Here is an 11,559-nt window from a genome sequence, read left to right on the forward strand (position 1 = left end):
TTTTTACAACCAGTATTGCAGTTCAAGCAAATGTGCTTTCAAAATACACAAGTATATTTGAACAGATATGCAGCACAAAATGTTAAAGTTTATGAAACGTGTTTATATTAAAACACCTCATAAATGAAAGAAATAACAGAACCTGGACAAAAAACATGCTTTATTTTGATTGAATTTTTTTTTAACTGTAGCTTTTGGTGCCAATTACATCTATAGGCGAATGCCTATAGGGGGAAAAAACCACAAACTTAGCGAAATGCTGTGTTCATGTGGTGTTGGAAAGATTGGAACAATAACCGTCCAACTTGGAAAACAAATCTTAACGTCAGAAAAACAACAAATCTTCCAACACCACATTATTATAGAACAACTTTCTGCACCCAAACAAAGGTTGATTTATTGGTAATGCACCATTCACCATTCTAGTACCAGAATAAAAGGGAGAAATAAATGTAAGTAAGGGTCATGAATAGAATTTATTCCACTTTGGTGGACCAAACTGGAATGAATCAGCAAGAAACCGAGTTGACATGTATTGTTTTTTTGTTTTTTATATTTAAGTAGACCCCCTCCAATGAAAATTGTTACATGTTCTTGTAGCATTTTTCTCATAGCACATGTATATGATCTTTTCTAAGTATTTCATCAGAAAACTGGATGCTTGAAAATGCTCAGACTAATGTCGCAGCAACAGAAATGGGCGTGGCAATAGCAATAGCCCAACAATAGCAAATTGCAATTCTGGCTCAAAATGTTACCACTGGATTGATCCAATATTGCTCATTGTTATTTTTGCATCGCTAACGTTAGCTTGAGGCTATTAGCTCGCGCATGAGCGCACAAACAGCTCTCAGCGACAGGGGGGGTTGACCTGTGCCAACAGTCCCGCCCACAAATCAGAACTGTATTTCTAAAGAGTTACTGCTGCTGTGCATAAAATATGTCTTGAAAAACAACAAAAGCTTTTGGCTCAAAACTGCAGAATCATAATTGAAAGATCGCTGAGAACAATTTTACAACAGAAAAAATTTGATTTGGAGTGGGACGTTAAATCCTTATTTTTGCAAAAGCTAAATAACATTTAAGTCCCACTCTGATTATCTTTTGATCCATTTTAAAAGCAGTGCTCTTTTAATTATGATTACCCGGTACGCTGTTTTTAGTCAAAATCATTTGGCTAAAATGCGGCGTTTAAAATGTTTTTTTAATGAATAAAAAAAGAAGAATTTGTCAGAACCTTGACAGTACTGAGAGTCTGGGTGGAGGAAAAAATGTTAATGATTTCTCAGTGATGAATAGACTTAACTATTTGTTAGTGAACACAGTAATTAGTCCCTAAAGTTAATCAAGACAGAGAATGAACAAACTTTTACCCAAAAAGAATAAACAGATGACTTCGACCTGAGGAGAAAGATTAGTCTCAGGTTAAATTTGGAGGTATTTTGGAGACAAATGGGTCTGGAGAAAGTTTCTCCTCCAGTGTCGGGAGTCTCAGAAAAATAATTTACTGCACTAATTCAGAGCTCTCCTTTTCAATTAGCGGGAAGGTCAAGATTGTCAGAAGGAGGCAAATAGAACACGGCTCACGTTTTAATGAGGCTGAACAGTACAGTAAAACTCTGCAGCCTGATGGCTTTGAGGAGTTTTATTACATTTAGTCAGAAAAATAACATTTGTCCTCTAAAAACAGTAAACATTTAGATAAAAAAGGAAGCCATTCGGAGCACTAAAATGGTCATTTTTGTGTATCAAAGTTCAAATTTTTCATTTATATTATCTTTTAAACATGAGATGTCAATACGAACTATAAAAGTTCAAATCCTGGTCTGATATTTGTGAAAAATAATCACCCATAAACATGTTTAAATTTACCTAACTCTTTCATATCTGTATTTCATAGCAGTTTTTTCTGATTTTTATTTTCTCAACAACTCACTCATTTTCTTTTTTTTTATCCACAAGGGACTAAAAAGTCCAAATTTGCCAATTTCCCCAAATCTTGTCATGGTTTTGTCGATTCTGATCAGTGCAGCAGACCGTAGTGTTATTTTAGTTATTAAAATTCTGGGTTTGAAACGATTCTCCTGAGGTTTCTACACAAGAGGCCTCATTGTAGACAGCAGAGCAGGAATTCATGGAGGAAGAAACTTCTTCTGCATTGTAAGAGTCTGACAGCAAACAGTTTTGTTACTTTATGAAACTGAAAATCATTTGCAGCAAAATAAAAAACCTTGAAACTGTTATCAGACACTGAAGTCCCTCAAACTGAGTTTTATAAATAATACAATATAATATGTCGACAGCAGAATGTTTACGTACATTTTAGAAAAGCTTTCTCCAAAAATATAATTTGTAAAAAGGAAATATGGACAGAAGAGAAAGTCAAAACCACTGTAGACTAAATCTTTGCAGGGAAAAACAGTAGATTTGTTTCAACCAGAATCCATTTATTTCCATAGACTTGGGCTCTTCAACCTTTAATGCCTAAAGAGCCAATCGGATCAATTTCTCACTGATAACAACCCAGTGGGAGCCACAAAGTCTCAATTCACTCTCTAGAAAAATAAAAGATTCATTTTTGTTTTTGTTACTATTATAATAATTATAAATTCACTTTTTTTGCAGAAAGAAAACATAAACAAATAAAAAATATTTATTTTTGCTAATCATGTGCAGCTTTTGACAGAGGTTCACATGCCTTCATTTCAAAATAAAATGTTTCACGTAGTTTGAATAAAGTTGAGTTAGTTTACTTTACTTTTTCTTAACTTTACAGTTACTTTTTTTGAAATGAAAAACTATAATTTTCTTGAACCAGAGAGCCACAATGGATGGGTAAAAGAGCTACATGTGGCTCTGGAGCTGCAGGTTGCAGACTCTTGCCATAGACGATCAGTCATTTTGAACCAAATCTTGATAACTTAAAGTGACTAACGCTTAATTTCCTTAATTGATTAATCGATTTCTGCTCCTATGATTCCACCAGATCGATCTGTCTGAGGTAAGTTGATAATCAAAGCAACAGAAACAATTATAAAATTGTTTCAAAATGGAAGGAAATTTATTATATTAAGATTGGAAAATACCATTTGGCTAGAGACAGTCCAAAGTGTGCAAACACGTGACCAATAATTTAATTCTTGTTTACATGTTTGTTTGTACACATATTTAATTTACACTTATTATCTTGTGATTATCTTGCAAGAAATACAAGGAATCTGGAAAACTTCGCCTGTACAGTTCAGTACCAGGTATTTATGACTCTGAGTCACTCAGGTGGAAGTTTTGGCTAAAGGTGTCCTGGATGGATTATAGGTCTGTGAATCGGATCCTTAAAAATAAATCAAAATGGACTATAAATCGTATCTTTACCAACAAATTATGATATGGATGGAATTGCTGCTAAAATGAATTGTTACACCCTACATCAACATAATAAATGCTGGAATTTAACACAAATGATCCCTGATCATCATCCACATTTAAATAAACACATTGGTATCTAATGCATCGATTGATGAAATTTACTGCCCACAGACACTATAAATCTAAACAAAATAAAACAAGCTGTTGTCTTTATTTCTGCTATATTCTTTGTTCTTTTGGACTTTAAATGCATCACGTGTGATTCAAACATTTGAAAACATCTAGTGTCCAAAACTATCCTTAAAACCAAAAAAAGAACACACTAGCCCAAACATACAAGTCTAAATCACATAGAATATAATAGAATGACCATTTTAACAACAAAAACATTTTTTTTAAGTGATTCATAACATTTTTATTGTCATTTAGAACTTTGTAAAATGATCAAATAACTACTTTATAGTATAAAATATTTTTTTCTATTATTTTTAGGTCTAATAATACAGAATTTACACTTATAAAAGTCTATTTTAGAATATAACAGATTAACATGAAGTTCTGCTACAACTTTACTTTTTCTTTGTGGTGATTGTGTCCATGTTAACATGCTAACACAATTTCAGATGACAACCGTGGTACACCAACGATGCTGCATTGACGAGTTACCATGGCGACGATGCGTGCTAGCATCAAGGTTTTGCTCGAGGCATCACTCTTGTAAAACACAAAGCAGCGGAAGTGTCATTCAGACTGAGAGGCGTTATAATAACCTGATTCATCAGAGAGTTTGGAGGGATTTCTTTGCCTATGTATGAGCGTCCACATCATGACATTAAATCAAGTTGATCAAACGCAGCGTATGTTTCTGGAGCCTCAGAAAAGGGGGGATAGCAGAATATCAGCTAAAGTTGAACATTTATGTGAGTGATTTAAAGTCGAGGAGGCCATTCGCCTCTGGTACGACCATTAATGGCTCCAACAAGCATGTCATGCTTACAGGAAGTGCTCCGTTTAATCACTTCACCCCCAGGAGGAGAGAAAAAACTCATTTTACCTGATCTGAAATGGTGTTCAGATAAGCAGCAACATAGGTTTGCAAAGAAAAAGCAAAAATCAATTAAGTTTTAGCTGGAAGCACTTTATAGGTTTATGAAAATTAAAGTTTTATGCAAATGATGCGTCTTCCTGGCCAGATCAGGATAGGATGAGCGCCATTCTGCATTTAAATGAGCTGATTCAGAAAACTCAGTGGAATCTGGGAAGTGTCTTAAAGAAACAATTCAATAAACAAAAAACATTGCAAATGTTTTGTTTTATTTATTATTGAGATACAAATAAATACAAAAAAATGGATCACTTTCATCAACTACTGTTTCAAAAGATTTGAAAAAAACGTCTCTTGAGACATAAATATTTATTACTTCAATTGACAATTTCAAACTTCCTGTGAGCCCAGAGGTTCCACACAAGGAAAAACACTGACATCTAGTGGTTAAAACTGCATTTCATCCTAGAAAAAATAAAAATAAAAATTGTGTTTTATCAGATCTCTCTTTTTCAAATTAAATATTTCTAGAAAGAGGTCAGTCACTACATTTGATGTGCTTTGCTTTACAAGTATTTCATTTATCACACATGCAGTTCGAGGAAGGTCCTATAAACATGGACATGAAATTCAAAAGTCAATGAAATGAAAAGAGTTTAATCACATTCATTGATCGCCCTCTGAGTCTTTAAAGCCTTAAATGGCATGTAGATGTGGTCCGCTGTTGTGTTTGAACAGATGCTACCTTGAAAGAGTGGAGCTGGCGTGTGATTGGCTGGAGGTCGTCGTAGCAGCGCTGAGTTGTGAGAAACCACTCTGACACGACTCCAGACTGCTCAGGGATCCCCTACGGGAAAAGAAACACAAATGTTCAAACGTCAGTTCACGTAATCCAAAACTCACTCCAGATTGAACTTTGATTCTTTATTTAAAGAAGTTTTAAATGCAATTTTAAGCTGAATTTTCTTTATATATGTCCTCCATCGTCAGAAAAATGACACAAAAACATGTTTAAAAACACAGTTTTCATCACAACAAAATGCTACTTGATGAACAGACTAACCTGAAATCGTTTGAAGCCAGCACCTCGGTGTAGTACATGATCCTGCACTTGTGGGAGGAGACCTGCAGGGAGGCCAGCACATCGTCCACGCGTGGCAGGCTGGAGGCAGCGCCGGCAGTGGAGCTGTGGAAGCGCCACTGGAGGATGTAGAAACCAGGCCAGCGGGTAATGTGGGAGCCCTGTTTAAAGACAGCAATGATGGATGGAGCAGGGGAAAAAAAAAACACAGTTTTTCTAACAGTTTGGGTCTTACTTGTATACTTTCTCCCTCCCTGCATACTAGAGCCTTCTCCACCATGCTATAGTCCTGACCCAGCACCCAGCTCTTATCTATCAGCTGAGCGTTCATAGATCCTAAAGACGTGATGCCATGAGCGCCCAGAGTGTCCTTTTTCGGAAGCTGAGGAATCCTTTTGGAATGATAAATGTTGAAAACCACGTCTCCTTTAGACACGTCGAAATCCCACGTGATGACCGAGGAGGCTTCAGTGATCTCTATCAGCATCTGTACAAGCATAGAAGGAGACGGCCGTGAGGATGTACTGAGGGGGGTTCTCCAGTAGGGAGCAGTCTAACATAGTGCATAAAACCCCCTTTGTTTCAAATCTAAAGCCCCTTATCCACCCTCATAGTGAGACTGCACCTCAAATGGAGTTCCCTTGAAGATGTTAGCAGTCTTGTAGATGCAGTCAGTCAGCAGGCAGTTCTCCTCACTCTCCAGCTCCTCTGCAGTCCGATACAAAGATTTAGGAACAGTTCCTCCATCGGGGATGTCACACTGGAGAAGAGAAGACACTAAATGAGCTGTTTGAACATAGATTCACAGATCACAAATAAAAGAGGTTCACGGATTCTTTAACATTCTTAAGCTATTCGTTTAGTCAGAAATACTTAAGTAGAATAAGATTAAGGCTGCTTAGCTGCCGAGAACTTGGACATGTTGTGATTAAAAAACTGGACTGTCCAGGATGTCTGATTATATTAGTATAACATTTCTCTGGGGATTTTTTTGTCTTTTTTTAAGTTTGTTTCAAAGTGATTTGTGAATGTACAATAAGAACTCCATTAAGAAAAGTAAGGAAAAAAAACACTTTCAAGATGGCAGCTTTTCTGTTGGCTTCATTTCCATAGAAACTATTTTAGCTTGTGGTCACCTTGTCTAGAAGAAGAATCGTCAAAAGAATTTTTTTTAATTTCCTTGGAAACCAAGGTTTTTTGTTGTTCATACCAAAAGTTGTAATGTTTAGTTCAGCTTGAAGCAAGAATTCATGCATTACATTTTTAGGTATAAAATAGGCATGTAACAGGTAAACGCCACTTCTGCGATCTTGCCATGCTAGCATCCATCAAAATCCATTCAACTTTAAAACCAAAATCTTTTCCTTGTAGCTTCCCAGAGATACTCGAGAAGTTAAGAGGCGATAGATTGAAATTCCTAGAAGGAGTTTAAACTTGTAGAAGGCATGTACGAAAGGTGATTGTTTTTTTGTTTTTTTTTATTCCAGATGACAGCCTCTTCCTGAGGTCAAAGGTCAACCAAACTTCAGTTGTTGCATGTGTGTGAAATTCAGTTTGATCGCTCAAATCAGAAATGTTTTTAAAAAATTGAAAATTGAAAAATTTTACACTTTGCCTCAACATGGCTGCCAAGCTGTAGGTTCAGTGGCCATCCCATAATCATTTTTAAAACCTCCTTTGAGTATCGCAGTATCGTTTGTTTTGGTTTTGTTAGTAGGTTTTGAAACCTTTTTTCTGAGATTTTGTCCCCATTCATTTTTTGACATCATAATGATCTTTCGCTGGGTACTAGCTGTGTGCACATTTTGATGAGCGTGTGGAGCGGGTGAAATCTTATCTCAAAGGGGCAGTAAGAAAGAAGAATTCCAAAAACAAGAAATGGTCAGGACCAGCTCACTGTGCATTAACGGGGAATCGACACTCCATATACACATGTGTTCATGCTGATGACCTCATCTCTGCACTCAGCTGAACGTGAGCAGCAGAACTCACCATGTAGGTTCCTCCTAGAAAGTCAGGGATGATTTCTCTGTCAATGTAGTCCACCAGACCTCCTGGACCCTGGTAGTCATTTCCAGCGTAGACAAAGAACTTCTTCCGACTGTTCTCATCAATCAGAGGGCTGACCTGGAGCGGACAGTAGCGTTATCAGTCGACGGGAAGGACAATCATGTTTCTGAATTCCAATAGTCTCGATTAACTGCTGTTTGTCTTAATAAGCTGCTTTATTTGGGTTTTGCACAATCAATCCTTTCAATGAATCATTTCCAGGTTAGAACTATTTACCTCTGCAGCATTCTTTTAAGAATGTGTAGTGTTTTATTATCATTGGCCCTGTGTCTGAGTCTGCTCCTTGTTTTTATGTCTGGCTATAACTATCCTTTTCCACGGCATAAAAGCTTGCCAGTGATGCTCAAACATCCCCCGTGGGGATCTGTTTCTGCATATCACACAGCTATTATCTTTATTTGTCAACATTTGATTTCCTCTTTTCTTCTTCTCCATTTCTCCTTCTTATCAAGGCGGTAATATCTGCAGGCTGGACTGGCATCTACTGTGCAGCATTTCCGTCTCAGCGGCTCGGCGCACTCTTCCATAGCACGGAGAACAATCAAAAGCACATTGTTAGCAAATGGGGACAGGTTTTTCTCTCACCAAAGTCCACAGAACAGGAAAAACCCTGGGAGCACGGACTATAAGCAGGCGGCCCAGAGTCTCCGGGTAGTTGGCTTCAACCACCTCGATGATTCTCAGCAGAGCCTTCACTCCTGGTCTCCACATGTGACGCATGTTCAAGCCGTCCAGGTCCATCAGGCACGTCCAACAGCTGACATAAAAAACTTTAGATTAGTCATTTTAGATTCATTATCTGTATTATTTGTTTTTAAATGTCTATATTATGCCCTTTTTTTATTAGTAGCAAATTATATACTTTTGTTTCATTGACCTAAAAAATATTTTTAAATTCTATTGAACACATGACAGTGACAAATACAGCATGTTTTTATCTATTTATCCATCCATCCATCCATCAGGAGCATCACGTGATAGAAAACTGCTATAATTCAAGTGTTATTAATACATTTAATCACAAAATGATTTTTCCTAAACTTTTGTGTTTAAGAAAATTAAGAAGATTAACTCAGTTTATAATATGTTAAGAAACAAAGCATTTTTTAAGGAAATGCACCATTTGGGAGCCATCTTTAAACTTTTTACCTACATTACACACTGAGCATTTGACAAGCATTTAAGCCTACCGAGTTCACACTGGACAAGCAGGGATGTGCTTCTTCCTCTTTTTTTTATTTTTCTAGTATTTACTATCACGTCTGCCACCTACAGTTTTAAGAAGCTTGGTGCAAAATGTCAAAGCGGTGCAAATCTTGCAAATTGGGCAGGAAATTGAAACATTTGGGATTATTGTTAGCTCCCTTTGGCAGAAATGAATTAGCATCATGTCAGAGAAGTGGTCTTGTTTTTTTTTTTTAATTTAAAAATCAAATGCAAACTTAGTCAGACTCTTTCTCCTACATGATCAGATCATTCTCGAATGGTTGGCCCCTTTTGTGAATTAACAGGGAGAATCCATGCGTCATTACCAAATCAGAGTCACTGATTGGTTAAAGTTTGACATAGTACTACGCATTCAATAGCCATGCATTTTTTACAGAGGTGTAATGGATCACGGATAATCTGTGGTCCGCACAGATCACTGATCACGGTTTGGCACAAGCGTGTACCGGGGACCACCCCACCCACCATCCACTCGTCGGGCTCTCATAATTGAAATCAATTGTCTGTTCACATCGACTGAGACAGACTGGCGACCTGTCCAGGGTGAACCCCGCCTTCGCCCATCAGTAGCTGGGATAGGCTCCAGCACCCCGCGACCCCGAAAGGGAAGAAGCGGTCTGGAAGATGAATGAATGAATGAATGTTCACATCGAATGCAATTTGGGTTAAGTTCATGTAGATTGTCTTTGTTTTAACAAGCGCTAAAGTAGCTGCTTGATGGTCATCCAAAAGTCTGTTCACCTGAAGTTCCCGCCGCGTGTGTGAGGAGCTTCCATCAAAAACTTTTCTCGACTTCATCATGGAGGACGCGAATGGAGAAATATCAGGTTTATTTAGTTTTAAGAGCTGACGAAAAGCATCGGTACACGTCTCCATGTCTGGGTTCAGAGAATCCTCCAGTCAGAAGCAGCCAGAGAAGCTGCTGTCCCGCACAGGAGAAACCTGCTGCTCCGTAACAGGGAAGTGCTGCCGGGGGACGATAGTATGGCAAGCGAAAGAGATCATAAATCACCAGGAAAAGCAGACAGTGCAGCGCCATGTTTTACAGATAATGATTCCTATTTTAAATATTGAAATGTTCCCAATGTTAGTTTCAATAAAATGCTTAAAAAAATTGCATTTTTAGTGGTACTCCATAGATTTGGTATTTTCAACACTATTTTTAAGCATTCTTTTCTCTCAATATGTGTATATTTGGTCTGAAGACATGTCAATGTGATCAAAAATTACATTTTAGCATTTTGTTTGTGTTCAAAGTTTAAAGATGTTTTGTATTTATAAATAGGCCTCAATAAGCTAACATTTTGATGAATGTATATATATGTGTGTGTGTGTGTGTGTGAAGTACTTTAAATGTTTTATGTAATATATGTTTTGAAGCTTTTCAAAAAATTATTAGGCTTTTGTCTTGTTTTATTTGCTGCTTTTTTAACTTTTTACTGATCTGAAAAATGATCCGAAATGTGACCCTAAAACCGTGACATGATCCGAACTGTGAGTTTTGTGATTCGTTACACCCCTAATTTTGTATGCACAGCTTGAAAAAAGACGTAGAAACCTGAGTACCTACTCGAGAACGTGAGAGTTTTAAAGAGGGAAGCCTGAAATGCGCTTTTACATGTGTTTTGGTAAACTTTTCATTGGAAATGTTTTTTTTTTTGGCTAAATTTTGCTCAACTTGTGAAACCATATCAAATCACCTAAAACTTAAAATGTGTTACAACAACAAAAAAAAGAAACACATACAGACGTGTAGAAGTGAAATTACATGTAAGCACCTTATGGGCCGACCAAAGACTACGGTGTTCTCCTCGCAGCGCCTCAGTCCTTCCTCGTTCAGCGACAGAACCTGTGTGACGACGACACGGTTGGGACGACCATGAAAACAACCATTTGTTTTGTTTGACATCAGGGAATGTGGGGATTTCACCTGTCTCAGCAGAGCCTCCTCTCCTAAAGCTCTCACTAAGCCCTTGGTGTCCATCTGACCCAGACGCAGAACATACAAGGGACGCCCATCTACACAAACACATCATTAATTAACTAAGAATGGATTACATATTTAGTGCTAGGAAGTCTTCATTTTGCATCCAAACAATCTTCAGTAACTAATCTATAAAAGAACAGTGGATCATTTCTAAAGATGGTAGTTATGACAGGTCAATAATTCACAGGGCGTTTCCAGAAATGTTGATTAGATAAAGCAAAAGACTATCCTCCCTTTTTCTGATAGATGTGCTGATGATGTTTACACAAACAACACAGCAGCTGTTTAGTACCTCTGTCGTGGTGGTGCCAGGCACCGGTGAAGAAGTCCTGCAGCAGCTGTGGGCGCTCCCAGGTGTCCAAGAGGAAATCCACGTGGTGCTGCTTCCTCCAAGTGAGGGACTGACACAGGAACTCTCTGGCCTTGTCCATGTTGAAATCTCTGGCTCGGAGGAAGCGCAGGACGTGCTGATCCTTTGGGATCTGTACACAGAGGTTAAAGGTTAAAACTGTAGCAATGATCAGAGGAGTTTCTGTTATTCATCCTTATGGTTGAAATTAGGCCAAACAGATCAAAAAATCTATTCCACATATTGTTGTATTTAAGGAAGAAAAGGCATTAAAAGTGACATTTTGATGATTTTTGCAAAATTCGATTTTTTTTTACAGAAAAATAACATCAAAAAATATTTTTGAAACCGTTTTGATTTGGGTGGAAAAACATTTTTCAATATGATGTTAGGATTCCTTTTGGGCTCCTGAAGAAAACTTCTGTCTTTCTTTT

At 37.5% G+C, this 11,559-nt stretch overlaps 1 protein-coding gene across 1 annotated transcript in view; it reads right to left on the reverse strand.

Annotated features, from left to right (window-relative positions):
* Positions 1-4,765: 4,765 nt before the first annotated feature.
* The window catches only part of LOC112146766 (SEC14-like protein 1), a 14,278-nt gene continuing 7,484 nt past the window's right edge, over positions 4,766-11,559 (reverse strand). The window contains exons 8-16 of the mRNA XM_024272747.2: positions 11,069-11,258; positions 10,720-10,808; positions 10,568-10,638; positions 8,148-8,319; positions 7,485-7,619; positions 6,118-6,252; positions 5,728-5,979; positions 5,475-5,653; positions 4,766-5,258 (exon numbers count right to left, since the gene is read on the reverse strand). Of these exons, the coding sequence (XP_024128515.1) occupies positions 5,153-5,258; positions 5,475-5,653; positions 5,728-5,979; positions 6,118-6,252; positions 7,485-7,619; positions 8,148-8,319; positions 10,568-10,638; positions 10,720-10,808; positions 11,069-11,258 (1,329 nt within the window). The 3' untranslated portion in view covers positions 4,766-5,152. The remainder of the gene's footprint in view (positions 5,259-5,474; positions 5,654-5,727; positions 5,980-6,117; positions 6,253-7,484; positions 7,620-8,147; positions 8,320-10,567; positions 10,639-10,719; positions 10,809-11,068; positions 11,259-11,559) is intronic.

This window comes from Oryzias melastigma, linkage group LG8 (genome assembly GCF_002922805.2).
Source record: "Oryzias melastigma strain HK-1 linkage group LG8, ASM292280v2, whole genome shotgun sequence".
Lineage (NCBI taxonomy): Eukaryota > Metazoa > Chordata > Actinopteri > Beloniformes > Adrianichthyidae > Oryzias > Oryzias melastigma.